The following is a 22,755-nucleotide window of genomic DNA, read 5'->3' as shown; positions in this document are numbered from 1 at the left end:
TGTAGATACTTTTACTTGTTTCAAGAATTACTTTATTACTTTATTTATTTATTTTTGAAGAAAGCTTAATTATGTGAATTAGATCATCTTATTGGAGATGGATGGATTGCATCAAATCCAATGATCTGTCAAAGGAATCAGACACATTCTTTGAATAAAATCAAGTTAGTACATGCAAACTAATCTAGAAATAGCTTGTCAAATAGTTTACCTAGATAGATTTTTTTTTTATATATATATATATAAACAGAATGTTGTTCTCACAATCCTATATTGCTCGTATTCCCAGTTGAGCCACGCGAGTAACATGACCAATAGCAACACTGCAGCCCCTCCAGCCCCTAACACCACCATCCCGCTACCTAGCCAGGCCCTAAGCACCAGCTGGAAAACCACACACCAACCCAACAGCAACAGCTCCGGTAACCTGCCTCTACCTGGACTTTCTCTTACAATTTATTTATAACCTCCTCCATATATCAGTTATTATGATACTGGCCTTGGCAATGTTGCTTTTATAGCAATAAATATATAAATATGGCTCAGTAAGAATGTCAGTAAGCTCTTAAATATAAACAGGATATATTTGAATGTACTTACAATATTAAGTTCAGCTTCTTAATATGGGTACAAATTTCAAATGAGCCCTCAATTCAAACTACACTTTTGGCCATTGGGGGGATGTTGTTGTATTGTTATTGTTCTTTATTACATTGCACAGATTGACCAAATGATCTCTGCATTAGAGCTGACTGAGTTTGGTCAATCAGCCAGAGGGCTGTGACATCAGATTACATCATTACTCAAATATGAACTGTTATGTTGATTCTTTCAACACTTTTAGTCCTCATAGTTGTTAAAATTGAAGAAATATAAGTATGGATCCCTGACCCATTTATCCATGTCATGTTTAAACATCACAGATAATAAAGATACAAATACTCTTATTCAACACTGATTCAACAGGCAAATATGAATCTTATAATTGACTGAACATTATTTTCAATATACAATGCACTACGTGAATTCAGATAGAAGGACAGTTGGATCTGATTAGTCTGAGTCTGACTTTAAAAAGTTTTTCCTTAGATCCTATGACGAATATACTAATATGGCTAACAGTGAATAATTGTCTTTTTGGTATGCGTGTAAATTGCAAATGAGCCTTCTAACCATATTACACTTTTGACCAGGGTATATTGTATAATAATTTTTCTTTATTATGATGCATGCATTGAACAAATGACCTTTGCATTTTTACAGTGGATTGAATTTGAGCTTTTAAACTGAGGATTCTGAGAGCATATTAAGCCAGAAATATGGCAAATGATAGCACTATGACCCAAAAATTTGCCTGACCCAAATGATTAAAATATATTCTGCAGTTCATATATTGTGGATCTTAAATGGGTGTTTGATCCTACAGGTTCTGGAACTGGACTTCGTACTGTGGAGATCACGCGAGTAAGAGTCCAACCTCATTTACATTAAGTCTTATCCTGAGAAACTTAAAATTCTGATAATTTTACATTTAAATTTAGGCTTATGTAATTCTGATATTATTGCTCAGTAGCTAGTAGTCTGATTGGGAATCAAACCCTAATGTTGGGTAGAAGCACATTACACCAACTACTATATTTACACAGAATCAGTAATGTAAAAATCATCTACATTGTGTGATGCTATATTAATTCTTGCTTTAATGCTTCTCCTAAGGGCCCCACTGATGCGTTGGGGATCAGTATCGCAGGGGGGAAAGGCAGTCCCCTGGGGGACATCCCAATCTTCATTGCTATGATCCAGGCTAATGGAGTGGCTGCCAGGACTCACCGCCTCAAGGTTACACAGCATCTCATCTTTTGCGATTTATTCCCATCCCCCTAACCTCCAGTCTTTGAGTTCTTTTACCTGTGTACCGAAGCAGAGGAGTTTGTATTGATTGAGATTGATTGAACATTCTGTAGCCATTAGTGCCAAGGCCACTGCTCTAAATGGCATTGGACTGGAATCAGTGAAATTGAATGTGTGGTTTTATGTGGTTCTTAATTGTGTTTTTGTCATGTGCTTCTATCTATAGGTGGGCGATCGCATTGTGAGCATTAACTCCCAATCTCTAGAGGGCTGGACTCATGGAGAAGTGGTCAACATGCTGAAGAATGCCTATGGCAGCATTGTTTTACAGGTACTCACTGAAGCTCACAAGGTCTTGCTTTATGGCAGCTCTTTATGGTCCTACACTGTCAGAATAACTGTCACTGTGATGGCACTTTTTGCTTTCTTATTTTGTAAAGGCATTTAAAGGGAATGTCTATGATTGTGAGGAACTGCAGCTCTCTCTGGTTTGTTTACATTCAGAAGCTCTGAATGTTTTAAGGTGGAATGGTATGTTGGAGGAGAAAAATGACTATTGTTTGTACATGGCTGATGTTTAACAGGTCTGTAAGTTTTTAATCACTGTTTGAATTACCACAGCAAGTCATTTGTTACTCGAGTTGTTTAGTTTTGTATCACTTTCAGTCTGTGTTTACTTGGATGCAGTTAGTACTCTCCCGAATTTAGAGGTGGTTCCTATCTAAATAATCTGAAACAGCAAAAATATGTAAATATTACCCACCTGTGGAGCAGGAGTAAAACAAAATATCCTTGTCTCTTTTCATGATTTTCAACATTTTAAGGGCTTTTTGCCATTTCTCTGTTGTGAGCAGAGAGAGAGGAAGCCTAGCATGTCTGACCAAGCCACTTTTTTTTTTTAATACTCATTTACTGACACTAGGGTAACCCATTTGACTGGTTTCCAGCGTGCAAACAGACTGAAGAGCTAGCAAAAGTTGACGAAATATTGTCTGAATTTATAGAAAGTGTTTGATTACAATCAAAGCATGAATATCACCTTTAAAACCTTTATTAAGTTTTGTATCTTGCAATTATTTTTATTTATATTGAAGCACAGAACTAGTTTACCACAAATTAGGACTTTGTTCTCCACTTAACCATTATGGTCTTCAGTGTAGTGGCAGTGGTTGTGTTTGGGAGTGTGTATTTTGTGTGCTTGTTTGTGAGATTACTCACACTGCAGAACAAGCCAGTGAAATTTTGGTTATGTTAGAAATGGATTAGATCACACGACTGCTCCCTTGGAGCATGTGTGGTCAGTCAATCATTGCCGTCCCTACCCAAGTTGTAAACAACAGCCAATGAAGCAGAAACTCCATCCTGTATTTATTTGGTCACTATCAAAAAGCAGGAAGGAAGCTGGAGAACACTTATAAATAAAACACAAAAAACACAATATATAAATATTAAATTTATATTTAATGGTTGTCTTTTTTTTTTAAGAGTATAAATACTTATTAATAGTTATTTAATAGGTTGTAGACACATTCAATATCATAATAATAAATTATAGCACATAGATAGAGTAAGAATGACCTGTTATTTGCCAAATAGTGAACCCACACCCATCTGCACTGTTAAACCTCAGATCTTGCAAAACACTGACCTTACTTTGTGTTCTCCGGTTCTCCATCTGTTGGCATTATATATGTCAGTCTCAGCACATATTTGTTAATAAGTTTAACCATTTAACCATCAAATTTTATCAATTAACCACTGATAGAATGTTTATTTTTAGACATTGATGATAATTTGTTTTATACCTTAACATATGAAATGACTAAATTCAAATTCTCAGGTCTAGCTTTGCCTTGACATTCAGTATTTAAGGTGTTTATAGTCTAATTAATAACCATGTAATAAACAGTTTTAAACAATTTATAAACCTTCATAAAAGTGTAGACTTACTTTAAAGTGGTTACCATTATTTTTAGGGCCCAGGTTGTGGAGAATACATAACAACAACGAGTAATACCCATTTACATTAGATTCTATAGGAGTAATCAGTCATTTTCTCCAGTATTTTTTTTTTATTCTTCCCGATGGCCTGAATTTAGCAGAGATTTTCTACTAAACCTCGGTTAAATATGGTCACCACTTTATGGTGCATTCAGGGATTACAAATGTGTTTGATTATTCACCTCATGTGAGTTATATATGACAGAAAATATGTTAAAATAATAGTGACTTTCATAAATAGTTCTTGCTAATTTTTCTAAAAGTGACTCATCACTTCTTTAAAGAGAGTTCTTAGATCCATTAACCCCATTAACTAATAATAGTTTTTGAGGTTTTATAAGGATTTAAGGACTTTTTCTGTACATTATAATACAGCTACTGCTCAGTAGCCAGCACCCACTAGCCGATCCTCACAAAGGCTAATGGGATTTGAGGATGTACTGGTTCGGAAATGTAGCTGACTTGTATTGCAGCATGACTGGAGACTGGCGTGGGCTGAGCCCAATCTCTTTGAATTTCCTTGAAGATGCTCTTGGCATGGGAAGGATTCTTTAGCCTAGTTGCTTATGCATAATGTTGCTTTTGCATTTATTTAGTGTTTAACTCTAGGCTGTTTTTTTTCCTCTTCTTTGGCTTCAAATAAAGTGGTGCATGTATTTTATCAGCTTTATATACTGAAGGGCTGTGTGTATGTGGAGCACTGTTTGGATGGACTGTTAATATGTGTTTGTATTAAATTCTAAGTGTGTATGTGACAGTGCTAAATAGCTTGTGAGATTGTATAGTCTGTGCAGTGGTGACCAGGTGAATGTGGTGATGTATAGAATAGAAGTGAGCAGTGGGCTTCTGTTTGTATTGTTTGTGTTTGTTTACTGTCTGTGTGTGTGTGGTTGTGTTTGTGTGTGTGTGTGTGTGTGTGTGTGTGTGTGTGTGTGTGTGTGTGTGTGTGTGTTTCATACAGTATGTAGTGTGTGTGTGTGTGTGTGTGTGAGTGGTTGGTGCTGTGTCACTGCGCTCTTATCAGCTCTCAGCAGCTGTGCGGCAGTTGAGCGCGGGTTGCCAGATAATCCTGAGCCTTTATGCAAATGTACCGTTATCTGCCCCGCTCCAGGAGGAATGCAGTGGGCTTTCAAACAGGGGGAGCCCTGCCTGCACAGCCGTGATTACAACAGCTAGGAGACCAATTACTGTTTACTCTCTCTCTCTCTCTCTCTCTCCACTCTTAGTCCATGTCTCCGACACACTTTTCTGTCCCTCTCTCCCTCACATTCTATACACATCTGCCTCTACCTTTTTGGGAATTTTACTGCATCCCCCAGTCTCTCTCACATTTTTTTCTCTCTCTCTTCCTCCACCTCTCTAGCCCCACCCCCCCTTCTCTCTCTGTGTGTGTCTTAAGCAGAGGCGCATATGTAATTGGACATGCATTTGCCATTGGATTCCTGCATGTGTCAGATGTAACTCACTGCGATTATTTGATTCTTCTTGCTTCATTTCAGCCTCTGGAAATGTGTGGCACTTTTTCACCACAACAGTATTTTTAGCTGAATGTAAAAATATAGCTTATTAAATAAAGTTTTTCCCCCCTGTAATTAATATAGTAAAAATAAAGGATTTCCCTCTAAAGAACCAAACCATTCAAGAAATAGAATAGATTTATTGCAACAAACAAAATTAGAAATACACCTAGTCAGGACCTTACTGACTTGCCTGGGGGATATTGGAGGTATGTGGCATTTAATTGTAATTTCCATTTTCCATAAATGATCTCTCCCTCACCCTCTCTCCCCCCCTCCCCCTCTCTGTCTCTCTCTCACACACACACACTTTCTGTCTCTCTCTGTCACTCTCTCTCTCTCTATCAATATTTCTCATTCTCCTTCTCTTCCTGTCTCACTCTGAAAATCCCTTCTTCTCACTCTCTGTTACTCACCCAATCACTTCTCTCTTTCTCTCTCTCTCTCTCTCTCTCTCTGAAGGTGCATCAGGGAGATAAGTGAATGTGATGGCAGGGGGAATGTTTCAACGCTTTGCTCGCAAACTGGCCGAGTCATTCATTAATTATCTTTTGTTTGTTGTTGTTGTGTGTTTTAGTTTTTAATTGCCTCATTGTTAATTAAATATGGAAATGAGGCTATTCGGGGCAGCGTCTTCCTCTATATTTTTTGCAGGCACAGAGTTTTAATTGATGTGCCAAGTGAGAAATAAAGAAATAAGCCGGAATGCAGTGAGGAACATTGGACAAAGGCGTTTATTTGAGGAGAAGGGGAGACAGAGGGCTGATGAATGATGGTGGAATGATGTGTTAGTCAGAGGATCGATGGCTTTGAAGCAGCATGTGTCTGTAGAACAATCAGCTGCAGGATTCTACACTGGTAAAGGAGTAGACGGGTGCATTTCAGTGCTCAACACACACATCACACGGACACACAAACCTTATCTCCGACCCACAGTCGTCTCCATGACACACACAGGGGAACACACACACACACACACATGCTGATGTGAGTTCAGATGCAGGAGCACCTAGGTGCGGTATTTTATTAGGGCACAGTGTGCGTGTTTGTTTGTGTGTCTTCGGGTATAAGGTACTATAGGGTATTCATATTTCAGGATGTGTTTCTGAGCACTATGCTGTAAGTTTTAAAAATGATTAAAAGATGTTAAGGAAATGGGAACCCTAACAAACATTAAAGCATCCAAATGTTCAAAACCTGCTTTGGATTCTGTGAAAAACTCCTCTGGTGTTTCTGTCATCCATTCAAAGACAACTCAATGTTATGGCTTTGAAAGGATGTGTAGCATTTTGAAAGTATTTCCAAGACAAGGAAATACATTTGAAAATCAAACAGTAAAGCTGCTGATGTTCTCAGAAACATGGACTGGCCACTCCAGAGCTCCTACCTCAACATCAGTGGATGTGCTGAAGGTGTGATTCAGTGTTGATGCAAATTAAAAACTATAGGTATTGTGTTGAATTGTTTAATTATCTGTGTAATTTATATATTGTAATGTAATAACTGGAATTTATCAAATGAAGGGTGCCTAATACCAAAGAAGTACTTATTAATAGACCTCCTTTGGGAGAGGTTTGGAAAGCATTAAACAAACATTTGTTTTTATGAGTTAAGGACATAGAGATATCTTTGGAAATATGTTAGGTGTATGTGTATAATTGTAACTCAAAACTGAAACATTCTATGTCATTTTATGGAAATTGTTGTGGTCCTGGGTTTGTGGGCTTGCGCCCTGCCTCAGGTGACTCACTGTGAAGTGTTTGGTCCAGAAATATATATTGGTAGGTGGATTGGATATTCAAAAGTGTGAGAGTGAGTGTGTGTGTTGCTCACACCCTAGTGATTTTCAACAAAACAAATTTATAAAATAAAATAGTTTGAAACTGACAGTCAACAATTTGTTGATTTTATTTTTCACTGCATTCGTTATGAGTTCCATCAAGGAAAAAGTACTGCAAAATGTTCATGAATTTGTTCTGTTGTTGGGGATGATATTGCATTCCCCATGCAAAGTACATGTGAGTTTTGTTTTAGACGATTTAATGATGGTAGTTAGCTAGCTAGCATTAATATTTTATGTTTTGTTTGTTTGTTTTTTAATAAAATGACAGTTGTCATATTTAATATGAGACCAGGCTTACCATAAAATGACAAAAGCACGGGAGAATATGTGAATTTTGAATTACGATTATATGTTACACTAAAACCGGTTTGTGCACCTAATACATTCAAATTAATAGAAGTGTAATATATTTTTGTGTGTGTGTGTGTGTGTGTGTGCGCACGCGCTAACAGGTCATTGCAGACACTAACATCACTGCAATAGCCAGTCAGGTGGAAAGCATGTCCTACAGCTCTGCCCTCACCACCAGTCCAGAGACCCAGACTACAGAGCCAGAGTGAGTGACAAACTTCTCTACCATGATTCTATTCACCTGTACACCATACTCAGTATCTCATTATCTCCTACTCCATCATTCCAAACACAGTCAGTTAAAGGAGCAATAAGTCTCTTTTACCACTCTTAGGTATATTTTTACTGTAGAGTGCTTTGTAATCCCCGGACAAACAGTTTGTGCTCTGTAGAGCCGAGCCCCACTGGAGCTGCAATGCTTTAAACAGGTTTAGTACAGAATATCTGAGACATCTAGGCCACTAATTGTGAGTATAATGGCTTCATAATGGTTACTTTCAAAACTATTGCCACTGGTTTCCTCTGTTCCTAAACGTTTGCAAAGTGTAGTAATAAAAGAGGTGATGTAACACAGTGGCATTACATACAAAAAGGATACATACGTGCAAATATGTTTTAATAAACTAAAAACATTATCAGTTTTGACATTTAAAATATGGTCTTTGTACTATTTTCAGTTAAATTAGGGATTGTGTTTATTTACATTTTGTGTTTGTGTGATTATAAAAATGTTATATATTACATTTTGAATGACCTTTAATATTGTTAATTGCTAATATTGACTTTTGGAGAAGTTTTTTTATAAGTTTTTTTATAAAAAATAAATCTTAACCAGGTTTAAAAATATGGAGCATTTTGGATTTGAATATTATTTTGTCTTTGTTACAGATGTTCTACTGCTTTTTCAATTATTCTGGATTCTTCTGAAAACAATATTTTATTTCCTACAAGTGATTCAAATCTTGAAATGTCTAAATCTGAAATTCTACCCAGTCATTATTCATGGCTGAGGCATTATTCAACGCTGGTTCCATCCCCAGTGATGCCTCAGCACAACTTGTGATCTCCCAATGTTCGTGCCAGTGTTTATACCACTGTTTGTGCCACTCAGGAGCCCGTAGGACATTGTGTTGTTGGCTGTAAAACTGTGATTTTAGAATTTTTGAATGGTTGTTTACACCAATCAGTCACAAAATGAAAACCACCAATAGCTGAAGTGAATAACATTGATTATCTTGTTAAAGTGCCACCTTATATGGGGTGGGATATATTAGGCAGCAAGTGAATAGTTAGTTCTTGCAGTTGATGTGTTGGAAGCAGGGAAATGGGCTTCCATCTGAGTTACTGAGAAGGGCCAGAATTTGATATTCATAGCATGTTCAGAGCATTTCCAAAATGGAAGGTCTTGTGGGGTACCTATTTAAAGTGATGTAGGTAAGGACAACCAGTGAAGTGTCAAATTTTAATTAATGTGTGAAGGAGCAACGGGATCAGCATGGGTACATATTGAAGATGCTCTGACCAAAACATTATAACAATTTGGTCCTTGATAATTTCAACAAACAATGATTGTTTATTTGCTGCCTAAAATATCCAATACCTATCTGTAATTGTAATTATGTGGCTGATCCATGTTATATTCCAAGTTTGAAAGGAATGAAATATTTTAGGAGGGTGTTTGTTTCTTGTTACAGGGCTCCCAAGCCAAAGAGCATCACTTTAGAAAAGGGCACGGAAGGACTGGGCTTCAGCATAGTGGGTGGTTTTGGAAGCCCCCATGGAGACCTCCCTATCTATGTCAAAACAGTTTTCAGCAAGGTACACACAAATTGCGTCTGAAAGTATGTAGACACCTGTTCATGTCTTCTGAAATAAAGGCTATTAAAGGAACTGTAGGTAGGCTATGCTCCACCTAGTGTAATTTATTTTTACAGCACTATACTGAGATCAGTATAAGTTACACCGTGCAGTTTATGCTGCCTATTCTACCTATTATAGCTCACTGGAGCATCACAAAGATGTCGAAACTGTTATAAAATATTACGTAGTGTTCCTTTAAAAGTTTTTTACATTTTGCTTTATGGTGATCTTGCTTTACATTTTTGCATCCGATGGTGATCCATCACTTCAAATAAATCACAAGCCTAATGGTTTAACCCCACTTTAGCCCACGTTTGCTACTGGACACATTGTACAAGCTGTGTGTGCACATTAGACCTGTAAACTCATGTTACCATAATGACAACATTAGGAATTTCAAGTCTTGGCAGAGTTCTTGAATAACAATAGTTATTTGGGTTGCCAAAAAAATAAAAACGCCATTGAGCAATTTATTGTAATGAAAACCGTTTGCAGCTTTACATATTTGGTCCTGTCTACACATTTCATCTCTTTTCTAATCTTTTGAATATTTGAACATTGATTCTTTGAGTTATGAGTCCTTTTTGAAGACAAAATAACAATAATAATGCTACGTGTCCTAAAACATACATACTACTCCTGTGCTTTGATATTTAATCAAACCTATATTAAAAATATGACACAGCACACCCCTCCACAACCACGCAGGTATTCACCAATTAGAGGAGTGTTTACAAAATTGTATTATGGTCATTTCTTACACAATAGTCTGCTAATCTAATGATAAAGAGGAACCCAAGTATTAAGTTAGCATGTTGGTGTCTGCTATGGCCTCCAGGCACCAGTAGGGGTCACATATGATACAGTTCTCATATCACCTTTATCAGCTGGAAAGAAAAAGGGTAAGATGCGTTATATAAGGGAAAACAATAGAGATTTTGAACCAGTGTGATCATGTACATGTTTTACTGTGTGTGTATTCAGTTTAATAATTCATCAGATATTCAGGGACTGATCTTTATTATTTATTCATTTAATTAGTAATCAATAGGTGTACAGTACTGTGCAAATGTTTTAGGCACCTAAGATGTGTATCCTTGACTGACCAGAGATATTAAATAAAAAAACACACATAATACTGGACTGTGCAAAAGTTTTAGGAATAAGAGACTTAAAAGATATTTATCTTACCAATAAATATCGCTCAGGAAAAATATGTATTAATTAATAAAATTCATACAGTACACATTGATTTTCACAACACAACACAATCAAGGAGAATATCTGGAAACAAACTTGGTTCTTCACAGTAGTTCACATCAAATCTACTACTTTTTACAAGAAAAATAACTGAAATTAAGTGTATAGGGTTTACAGAAAGTGTGCAATAATTATTTAAACAAAATTAAGCAGGTGCATAAAGTTGGGCACTCCAACAGAAAAATTGCATCGATATTTAGTAGATCCTCCTTTCGCAGAAATAACCACCTCTAAACACTTGCTATAGCTTCTAGTGAGAGTCTGGATTCTTGCTAAGGGTATTTTGAACCATTCTTCTTTACAAAACATCTCCAGTTCAGTCAGGTTTGATGGTTTCCAAGCATGGACAGCCCACTTTAAATCACATCACATATTTTCAATAATATTCAGGTCTGGTAATTGAGATGGCCATTCCAGAACATACTTGTTCCTCTGCATGAAAGCCTTTTGATTTTGAGCAGTGTTTAGGGTCGTTGTCTTGTTAAAGTATCCAACTAAAATATCCAACTATCCGTAACTTCAACTTTGTCACTGATTCTTGAACATTGTTCTCACGAAACTAATGATTTTGACTGGAATCCATGCAACCCTCAACTTTAACCTGCACTGGCCACACAGCCCCACAGCACGATGGAACCGCCACCAAATATTACTGTGGGTAGCAAGTGTTTGTCTTTGGTGTTCTTTTTCCGCCATGCATACCGCCCCTTATTATGTCCGAATAACTCAATTTTAGTTTCATCATTCGACAGCACCTTATTCCAAAATGAAGCTGGCTTGTCCAAATGTGCTTTAGCATACCTCACATGACTCTGTTTGTGGCGTTTGCGCAGAAAAGGCTTCTTCTGCATTACTCTCCCATACAGCCTCTCCTTGTGCAAAGTGCGCTGAACATTTAAACGATGCACAGTGACACCATCTGCAGCAAGATGAAGTTGTAGGTCTTTGGGGCTGGTCTGTGGGTTGACTTTGACTGATCTCACCTTCCTTCACCTCTGCTTTGGGCCACTTCCGCCCTTAACTAGATCTGTGCCTGTGGTCTTCCATTCCCTCACTATGTTCCTCACAGTGAAAACTGACAGCTGAAATATCTGAAATAGCTTTTTGTACCCTTCCCCTAAACCATGATGATGAACAATCTTTGTTTTTTAAGTCATTTGAGAGTTGGTTTGAGTGTGTGGCCACTCTTCAGAGAAGATGCAAAGAGGAGAAAAACTTGCAATTGGCCACCTTAACCCTTTCTCATAATTGGATTCACCTGTGTTTGTAGGTCAAGGGTCAATGAGCTTACAAAACAAATTTTGTGTTCCAATAATTAGTGTTAAAGGTATTCAAATCAATAAAACGACAAGAGTGCCCAAATATATTTGCTTTAATAATTATTGCACAATTTCTGTAAATCTTATAAACTTCATTTCACTTCTCAAATATCACTGTGGTCGTCTGCTATGTGATATATTTAACTGAAATTGCTGATCCGAACAACCACTGATTTATAAAGGAAAATCCTGATAATAGTTGGGTGCCCATAATTTTTCATAACACTGTACATACATAATATAGAGCTTGGAATTCAACCAGGCAGACCAGGGTTTGATTCCCAGATCTGGCAGGGAAACTACACTTGGATCAGTAGAGGTGCTTAATTAAGACTAGTAATGTATCCAGTAAAAACTGAATAACCTTGGCATTTTTGGTGCTTGTTGCCGTTGCTCTCCATAAGTCAGACCAGGTTAAATTTTCATCTTGGGCAGGAACATCATGCTAAACTAATTGTGTTTGGGCAAGACACCTAACTAGGAGCATTTGCCCAATGCCATAAATGTAAATGAATGTTCTGTGTTTGTCCTGTAGGGGGCAGCAGCTGTGGACGGGCGTCTGAAACGCGGTGATCAAATCTTATCAGTGAATGGTGAGAGTCTGGAGGGAGCCACACATGAGCAGGCTGTGGCCATCCTGAAGAAACAGAGAGGACTGGTTACACTGTCTGTACTTTCCTAACACACACTCAGACACTCACGGAGGACAGCCTGGCATTCAGCCAATAAGAACCGCACAACTTCAGCAACATACACCTCCCATTCCTGTCCTTTACCCAAGAGTCCTAAAGGAATCTTAATGCAGCTTCCACATACTAGTCGGACATCTCCAAATTTTTGGCAGCAGCACAGCTTCAAAACACACACTGCTGCAGGGATCTAGCTGTGAATGAACACTCACAGCTAGAGAGACAGAGAGAAGAACTGCTTCTACTTCAAGCTTGACCCCTTTAATATACACCTGTATGTGTGTGTGTGTCTGTGTGTGTGTGTATGCCAAATCCATTGCTAATCAAGAAGGGATATTGCTGCTTTATTTTTTTTTCTCTGTTCGCTCCCGGTTCCAATCAAGGCGTGTAAGTACTAAATGTGACGTGTAAACCGTACAGAGCGCTGTTTGACCAGAAAGACTTGTCACTTACATCAAAATGCAGACATCCAGCACAAACAAGCCATCTGTAAAATCTCCAGGCTACAGCAGTTACATCTCTTTTTATCCGACTCACAATGGCAGCTTGTAAAATTACACTGTGGGGTTTTTTTTATTTTTTATTTTTGGAAGAGGATTAAACACTCCTTGAATTGGTGGTTGTGAAAAGACGTCAGCGAGAGCAGGACGGTGCAACAAGGAACAAAAAACAACTACACTGAACTGTCTGCACTCATGCATGGGGCTATGTTCAGTCCTAAAATCAATTATGACATATGAATACACGATGAGTACACAATACTCAATTTTACCGCCGCTGCTGTTGTAGTCTCCAAAGCCTGCGGTTTTCATCAGAGAAGAGGGTTTGTGACATCACCGGCTACATTTCGTGGGGGAGGGTGATAACCAACCAGGGACTATGCAAGTAGAACTGTGTCAAGTAGGTCCCATACAGTGGAAATGCACCATTTCTGACGCTTGGTTGAGGCCGCGGAAGTTGAGGGAGGTGCATGACATGGGGGAAACCTGTTTTGACTAAAAGAGCTCATTTGGGTCTAATCTACGTACACAACTGCTACATTTAGGACATTCCCAGTGTCTGTTTTGCTTGTCCTATTATAGACTCAATAGCATAACTCAAAAGCACGAGTCATCTGATACATATGGTGTTTTAAAATAACGCTACACCATAAAAGTCACTTATGCAGTTTCCTATACATATTTTTAGTTTTTAACAGAAATAACATTAAATGGCAATAATGGGATTTGACAGGCGCTGGTGTCTAGAACAACTTAGTCTTAATCATATTACAGATGTCAGGCTAACGTGTTAGGAGTCTAGCCCAAGATGTGGTATTGAATCAAAATCCCACTGTGTCCACTATCCACTACACTCTACCAACCACTCACGTTACTGAAATGTGATAAGGGATATATTTTGTTAATGTTTATATATATATCTTGAGAAATAAATAACATGTTCGTAATGTCTGTTTTGACAGGATATTGTGAAAATGAATGGAATAGTGGCCTCTGACATTTACACAGTGGAACTGTATTAACTGGATATTAGAATTAGAGTGTACTGGAAATTACATTCATTTTTATCGATACATTTCTCAAGCTGCTGTATTTGTTAATCCACTGTTGAGCTTGATTCTGTATTGTTTTAATCCTTATACTGTTTGTCTGCTTTAGAACCAGTGTCAACCATTTCTCATAGTGAAAATACTGAAATAATTTAGAAGCCGCTGTCTTTGTGGTAAATGAGTAATTAAGTCTGAAATTGACATTGATATAGTCAGACTATAAAGAATTTATGCAGTTATCATATAGTTTTTGATCTTTTTTTTGCCTTATAAAAGTAAGATGTGTGATCTATAACCAGATCAAAAGTCTTTGTAAGTGTTAAGATGTAATTTATTTCCTTTCATTTCATTTTGTAGGACTTGCTTTTGTCTAAATGTCTTAATGAAGATTTGGTTCCTATGTCGTGTGTGTGTGTGTCCGAGTGTTTGTCCCACAATGTGAGGATATCCTGTGTCAGCTAGACTCCCTCTCTTCCAAAGGAAGTGTGGCAGATTCTTGCGAGACAGTCTAATGACCTGAAGGCAAATGCAGGACGAGGCTCTGGTCAGTTTCCAGGCCGAAGTTTTGGGCCTCATCTTTTTGGCTGAAAAGTGCAAATATTCAACGTTCCAATGCTCTGGAGGCAGCTTCTGTAGTGCTTGAGATGAGCCTTTGTTTCAGAGCTGGAACACACTTTAAAGGAGCAATTAGTCATTTTCTCCAGTGATTTTTCTTTATGTTATAAAACAACCATTACACTGACATCTATTGACCTGGATGTATCATAAATTCTGTACTAAACTTGTTTCAAACATGGCCACCCTTAGGTTCAGGACCTGCTCACTGGAGAATAAACTGGTTCATTCAGAGTCTATAATGCAGTTTTACACTGAACAATCACTGGATTAAGAACACCTACATTTTATTTACATTCATTATCCTTTTTTTATTGGCTTCACTAGCACAGAAGCACTTTGTAGCTCTACAATTACAGACTGTAGTCCACCCGTTTCTCTGAATATGTTCAATGGCCAGGACCATCACAGAGCAGGTGTAATTTGGATGGTGGATCATTCTCAGCGCTGCAGAGAGACAGATGTGGTGGTTTGTGTTAGAATGTGTTGTGCTGGTACGAGTGGATCAGACACAGCAGTGCTGCTAGACTTTTTAAAACACTGTGTCCACTCACTCTCCACTCTGTTAGACACTCCTACCTCATTGGTCCACCTTCTAGATGTGTAGTCAGGAACTGTAGCTCATTTGTTTCTGAACAGTTCTGGTCTTTCATCAATGGACACAGGATGCTGTTGACTGGATGTTTTTGGTTGGTGGACTATTCTCAGTCCAGAAGGGACATTGAGGGCTTTAAAAACTTGAGCGGCACAACTGTGTCTGATCCACTCATACCTGCACAACACACACTATCGCACCACCACCATGTCAGTGTCACTGCAGCGCTGAGAATGATCCACCAGCAAAATCATACACATTAAAAAAAGGTACAGTAGAGGTACATTATTTGTCACTAAAAGCACAAACAGTGTAAATGTTCCTTTAAAGGCACAACAGTGGTTTTAATTTCCAGTTGTGTTCCTTAAAAGTACCGTCTTTCTGTAACATTTCATCACAGAACTGTGTAACAATAAAAGAACATAATGTAGGTCCTGGAAGTGAAATGGCGCGCATGAAATCAACACAACTTCAAAATCTACAATTATAAAAGAATAAGGTACAATTATGTTCTCTAACTAAAAGCACCATAAGACTGCAAATGCAAATCACCACATAGAATTGACTTGCAACTCATTCACTCAATCACTGACTAACTCTCAGTTAGGAATTGCTCAAAAACTTTTTTTTGGAGACTGCTCCACAAGGGGGTGCTATTTTGCTTTGAATCAATAACAATAACAATCGTTCTTTAATAGTCCTTTCTTTTTCTTCCCCATGGTCTCTCTCTCTCACACACACACCAACCTCCCCTTCCTCACGCCCCAGTAAACTACTTTCCTAACCCACCACCCAGCTTGTCTCTCCTGTTCCACAGTTTATATTTTTTAAAGCTTGGTTAAAAAACACTAACACAGATTGTTTTAGAACAAATGCAGAAAAAAATTCCACTGACTGCTGCAAATTATTGATAAAACGTTGTGAAATCATGAGTGTAATATTTTCAAATTCCAAAGAAACAATGTGGTGTTATGTATGTTAAATAATGAGAGATGTCCTAATAAACCTGATAACAATATTTACAAAGCAAGCTCCTGCCTCACTGTCTTATTATTGACCTCTGTCAGATTAATGATGAGTATTTTTACACTCTTAAAAGTAAAGGTGCTACCAAAGGTTCTTTAAGCGATGCCATAGAAGGACCACTTTTGGTTCCATGGGGGTTGTGGATAATTTCATTTGAATGAATGGGCAGATTCCTCTGGGTGGGCAAATGAGTCCTCTGGTTGAGCTGAGCCCACTCCAGTGACACTGAAGACCCTGATTTCAGCTCCAACTGATTTTTGAAGAAGACACAGTTCGATATTTTCAAAAGGTCAATTTTCAAAAAAAGGTCATAAATAAAACCAGGTCAGTGTCAGGAATTTACTTTGTTAACTTCTTATAACCATTTTTACAGATCTTTACAGATACAGTTAAAAGCATGTATCCTAAAACAGTAACTTTACAGGAGAAGGAAAAACCACCTTAACTTTCAATGGAAGTGAATGTAAAAAGATTTTATTCCAAGTAATTATGGAGCATTTCTATTGGTTCATTCATCAAGAAATTTTCACATAATGTGTCTGTCTTAAAAAAAGGCAGTAAACTAAAAATGTACAAAAATGAAGATACATGTTTTTACTTGGAGAGCAAATCATTTATTTATTTATTTATTTAACATCATTGATTTTTGATGTGTGTTAGTAAGTACTCAGTCATTTAATATACCAAAAGAGAAGCAGAAAAATAGGAAGTGTAATATGGGTGATATTGTTCAGCAATCTGTATGTCCTGTAAGTCTGTACAAAATATTGTATCACCATTCATTTCCCATTCAAATTTGTAAAGGATTGTTTTTGTTCCTCCGATGCTGGAGCTATGGAGTGGTGGTCTGGGTACAAGGTGTAACCTCTCAGACTCACAGTGCAGTTATCTTTTCCTCAGTTTTGTGGATGATGGCGTTCTCATAAGCCTCTGGGTGCTCACGGCTCCTGAAAAACCACGACAGCACAACGTCACACACAAGCTTCCTGCGCAGAACTGAAGTGTATCTTTATTGATGTAACTTATCAGGAATTATAATGATCTGCATACATGAGTCAATTCTGAAACACAATAAACAATAAAACAGTATTTCTTACCGGACTGAGTCCAGGTTTGTGCCGTTGGTCATTGCATATTCATTGCTCATCACTTCAGCCTTTACCTCCTGACTGTTACTAAGAGAAGAAAACCAGAAAACCTCTTTGTATTTTTTGATTTACAGTTGAATAATAACGTTTCTGTCCTTACACTTCGTATATGACAACAAAGCTACTAAAGCACTCTGAAGTCACAGGTATGTGATGTCGTACCTATCCACCCTATTGCAGTTATACTCTGCCCTTCAAGCTGAAATTTAAAGCAGTGATTCAGCTCACACTGCTTTTTTAATTAGACAGTGCATAAATGCATCCCATCAGAACAAACATTCGTTCATTCATTCATTATCTGTAACTGCTTATCCAGTTCAGGGTCACGGTGGGTCCAGAACCTACCTGGAATCATTGGGCGCAAGGTGGGAATACACCCTGGAGGGGGCGCCAGTCCTTCACAGGGCAACACACACACACATTCACTCATACCTACGGACACTTTTGAGTCACCAATCCACCTACCAACGTATGTTTTTGGACTGTGGGAGGAAACCCACGCGGACAACACAAACTCCTCACAGACAGTCACCCCGAGAAGGACTTGAACCCACAACCTTCAGGTCCCTGGAGCTGTGTGACTGTGACATTACCTGCTGCACCACCGTGCCGCCCCCAGAACAAAACCTTTTATAAATGCACTCACACAAACAAAAGTAGGCATCTTTTGTAAAAAAAGTACAATATGTAGGATACAGGTTTTCAAATTGACGTTCACAAAAAACTATTCATAGGTTGGAGAATCTTTATGGATTTTTTATGGAAAAATCACATTCAATGCAATGAGACACTGTAACAATACTCGTCCAAGTCTGATGTGTAAAACTGGTTTTTGACTGAGTTCACATTTTGCTGCTGAGCTAGACTGTATAGATAATCACCACCAGGCAGATTTGGGGAAAAGCATATTGTTATGATTGCTTTTACATGGGGTGAATATGTCAGACAAAATACACTGAGTTTCTAAAGAGTTTATCATGATAGCAGTGATTTTCACAAATCCCCTTCATTTTTCTTATTCAGAAATTAAGCCTTTAATTCAGAAGTCCTGCTGTGGGCATGAAGCTGACTACAGAATGATAACATGATTTCACTTCGGTATTGATTCAGTGAGATGAGACATTGCTGAAGGTTTAATTAAGTGTTTCATTGATTACCTCCGGGTCTCACACCAGGCTTTGTTTACGAGGAAAGCAATGAAGACCAGAAAGAGAAAAACAGCCACAGCTATGATCCCAGTCAGCCAGTTCGGAAGAGCTCGATCAACCTTCCCTGAAAGCCACATAACCTCAGTTTATAAGTTTATTTTGACCATATTTTTGCTATATTACACAATATAGGCACAAGATTATATATATACACACTTACCCTTAGTGACCTGAAAATTAAACACCTGTATTAACCCCCTGGAGACCCACACTTTGGACCATAATTGCTTCATTCACTTACAAAACAACAGTCTCAAATGAGTTCAGTTGAATGAGTCAAGTTATAAATAATAACATCACTTTCGGAAATACTGTTTACTAATCTTTGGTATTAAAAATCTGGTCAGAAATGTGCAGCCCAGATTAACACCCTCTTGTCTATATTGTTTTGTTTGTGTATTAAGAATATACAGTGGTGTGAAAAAGTGTTTGCCGCCTTCATGATTTCTTATTTGTCATGTTTGTCATTCTTAAATGTCTCAGATCATCAAACTAATTTAAATATTAGTCAAAGACAACACGAGTAAATACAAAACGCAGTTTTTATATGAAGGTTTTTATTATTAAGGGAGGGGAAAAAAATCCAAACCTACATGGCCCTGTGTGAAAAAGTGCTAAAATATAATTGTGGTTTATCACACATGAGTTCAGTTTCTCTAGCCACACCCAAGCCTTTGCTGCTGCTTTGTTTTTGCTGCTAAGCGTGGTCCAACCAGGTTTAAGGGGCAAACACATTTTCACACAGGGCCATGTAGGTTTGGATTTTTTTCCCTTGTCTTTGACAAATATTTAAATTTGTTTGAAAATCTGAAATATTTAAGAATGACAAACATGCAAAACAAAATAAGAAATCAAACACTTTTTCACACCACTGTAGCTGTTGTTTTAAGTCTGTATGTTTTTGTATTTATATCCATCCATTAGTACAGTATCTCACATCTGTTCACTCACAGAAGAAGCCTTTTTGCATGGAGAATTGAAGGTGATTTAGATTCAGACACACATACACTACATGGCCGTAAGTTTGTGGACACTTACTCATCCAATATTTCTTCTGAAATCAAGGTCGTTAATGGGAAGTTTGTCTCTCTTAGCTACAGTAACAGCTTCTAATCTTTTACTTTTATTTAATTTATACATGCTTCCTCTTGGCCAGATTCTACAGGTCTATGGGCTGTCCTATCACAGCTATGCAGATGATACTCAGATTTACATGGCCCTGTCCCCAAACCACTCTTGTCCAGTTGACTCATTAAGCAAGTGCCTTGAACACATCACTAACTGGATGGGACATAACTTTCTGGAACTGAATAAGTTAAACAGAGATTATTCTATTTGGGAACAGCAATGAGAGACACGGAGTGGCTGCATATCTGGACTCGAGAGCCCTCAAATCTATAGATCTGGCTCGCAACCTTGGTGTATAAATGGATTCAGATCTCAGTTTTAGTCTCATATTAAAGCGGTTACTAGATCAGCATTTTACCATCTTAAGAACTAGAGATTCTTACTAATTCAGACCTGGAGAAACTTATCCATGCCTTTATTTCTAGCAGGATTGATTACTGTGATGGTCTCTTAGCTGGACTTCCAAAAAAGACCATTAAACAGCTTCAGCTGATTCAAAATGCAGCTGCCAGAGTTCTCACTAGGTGCAAAAGAAGAGATCACATCACCCCATCCTCAAATCCTTACACTGGATACCACTCTGTTACAGAATAGACTTTAAGCTGTTATTACTGGTCTATAAATGTCTTAATTGGGTAGGACCAGCGTATTTATCAGATCTGCTACAGAGATATGAGCTGAGTAGATCTCTCCTGCCTCATGTGAAAACTAAACATAGAGAAGCAGCGTTTAGCTACTATGCCGTTCTTTAATGGAACCAACTGACTGAGAACATTAGAAGAGCCTTGAATTTAGACACTTTTAAATCAAGACATAAAACATTCCTGTTTGAGCAGCTACAGCTCAGTTTAAAATATTCTGCACTTTTATTCAGTAACAGCACTTTAGTTCTTTTCTTTTATTGTATCATTTTAAGTTGTTTTAATCATTTTTATCATGTTTTCTTTTACTCTTTTTATGTATTTCCTTTTATTGCAATATTTTAATTGTTTTATTGCACTTTTATCATTTTTATTCTAGCTTTTAATTGAACTGTTTCTTCTGTAAAGCACTTTGAATTGTTTTTGTATGAAAGGTGCTCTATAAATAAACTTACCTTGCCTTGCCTTGCCTACTCTTCCAGGAAGTGTTCACACTAAATGCAGAAATGTGTCTATGAGGATTTTGTGGGATGAAGCAAATATAACATTAATGAGATCAGTTACTGATGTTCGATATTATGTTGTTGGTCACAAACTCCACTGCAGTTGATACTAAAGGTGAGAGAACACTTCTCTAGCTCTCACTTGGCATTGAGCATGATTACCTTAGGCTCATGAGCAGCTGCACTAGAGCATTCTGTTTCATTTGAGTTTTTTCTATGGAGGTTAAACCAAGAGTGCACATCCAACTTGTATGTGTATAGTATGCATGTATAGTTCCAAAAATACAAAAGATCCATTCATTTAAATTTTCTAAATAATATTATTTACATGTTAGGTGTACAAATTATTTTATGTACTAAATTCAAACTTTTCTGTCATGTTATGGTAACTGTTGCATAGTATTAAAACAAAAAGTAAATAGGCAAGAATACTCTTGCCTGACCGTATTTAGCCATATAGCCATTGTCAGAGAGGAGTTTCTGGTATTTCAAATACAGGAAAGCCCAAAATACATACCCTTGATATTGGAAGGTCTGGAGAAGCTTTGGTGCTTCATATCAATGTCTCTGTTTTTGTTATGTGGTTTTTATTATGTGATTATGTTGTACAGAAAATTTGGAGGGCAGGTGTAATAAACACAAAACCAGTTCATATCTGTGTAAACGTGCCAAATGTTTCCAAATTTAGTTTTATGAACTGGAATATGAAACGTGGCTGTGTTTTCCCTGTGTCCGTGTGGGTTTCCTCCGGGTGATCCAGTTTCCTCCCACAGTCCAAAATCACATGTTGGTAGGTGGATTGGCGACTCAAAAGTGTCCGTAGATGTGTGTGTGAGTGAATGTGTGTGTGTGTTTGTGTGTCTGTGTTGCAAGCGAAAATGCAATAAAAGACCATTTTATTCGAAAAAAAAACCTAAGAACTAAGTAGCTTGAAAATGGCAAGCAAAAAATTTACTCATCATTACATTCATTATGAGCTCCATCAAGTAAAAGTGCTGCAAAGGAATGTGCATTTATTTGTTCTGTTTTTGGGGAAATATTGGGACCAAAAGTATGTGTGAGGTTCGGTTGAGATGATTTAAAGATGGTGATTTTGATTTTAGTGATTGTGAATGTAGCATATTCTATTAATACTTAATTGTTTGGTTTTTGTTTTTGAGTAAAACGATAATCTTGAATCTTAAATACAACAGTTCCCATAAAACGACAAGAGTGGGCGAATGTGTGTAATTTGAATTACAATTATACATTGCATGAACATGACTTAAATATGAATACACCTAATATAAAAGTCCAAACAAACTGGAGCCAAGAAGAACTTCTATTTTTAACAATTAAGGGAAACGTATTTAGAGCTCTTACCTTGAGCTGAACTTAGTCCCGGTGTGAGCAGCAGCCAGAAGAGCCCAGGGGTTAATTTTGCCATCTCAGATTTTTATGCTTATAATGAATGGCAAGAATTTAAATAATAATAATAATATATATATATATATATATTTTTATTATTTTTTATATAGAGGGACGTGCTAGACAGAAGATTAGCTCCTGAGATGAATGCTTCTTTCTGAACCAGAAAAATCATGTGTACATTCCCACAAACTGCACACAACACACCCAGCTGTGTGCAGCTCAGTCAGAGTCAATCATTTAC

General features: G+C 37.5%; 2 protein-coding genes across 9 annotated transcripts in view; one reads left to right on the top strand and one right to left on the bottom strand.

Moving 5' to 3' along the window:
* Window positions 1–16,472, top strand: part of patj (PATJ crumbs cell polarity complex component) — a 177,515-nt gene extending 161,043 nt beyond the window's left edge. For 7 of the 8 annotated variants that reach the window (XM_066647665.1, XM_066647664.1, XM_066647662.1 and 4 more), the window contains 7 exons: window positions 290–422; window positions 1,427–1,464; window positions 1,717–1,839; window positions 2,078–2,182; window positions 7,665–7,768; window positions 9,258–9,381; window positions 12,538–16,472. In XM_066647665.1, the coding sequence (XP_066503762.1) occupies window positions 290–422; window positions 1,427–1,464; window positions 1,717–1,839; window positions 2,078–2,182; window positions 7,665–7,768; window positions 9,258–9,381; window positions 12,538–12,684 (774 nt within the window). In that variant the 3' untranslated portion in view covers window positions 12,685–16,472. Of the gene's footprint in view, window positions 1–60; window positions 86–289; window positions 423–1,426; window positions 1,465–1,716; window positions 1,840–2,077; window positions 2,183–7,664; window positions 7,769–9,257; window positions 9,382–12,537 lie in introns of those variants that run through there. The other variant, XM_066647666.1, reaches the window with a different exon arrangement.
* An 878-nt stretch (window positions 16,473–17,350) lies between these two features.
* On the bottom strand, window positions 17,351–22,530 carry pdzk1ip1 (PDZK1 interacting protein 1). Its single transcript, XM_066647281.1, has 4 exons — window positions 22,450–22,530; window positions 18,782–18,891; window positions 17,574–17,651; window positions 17,351–17,423 (listed from the first exon to the last, which is right to left on the bottom strand). The coding sequence occupies exons 1-4, from the start codon at window positions 22,528–22,530 to the stop codon at window positions 17,351–17,353; spliced, it is 342 nt and encodes a 113-aa protein (XP_066503378.1).
* Between the last annotated feature and the right edge of the window lie 225 nt (window positions 22,531–22,755).

The sequence above is a fragment of the Hoplias malabaricus genome, chromosome 16 (genome assembly GCF_029633855.1).
Source record: "Hoplias malabaricus isolate fHopMal1 chromosome 16, fHopMal1.hap1, whole genome shotgun sequence".
NCBI classification, from domain to species: domain Eukaryota; kingdom Metazoa; phylum Chordata; class Actinopteri; order Characiformes; family Erythrinidae; genus Hoplias; species Hoplias malabaricus.
Note: the sequence above shows the minus strand (reverse complement) of the source record. Positions and strands in the feature narration are given on the sequence as shown.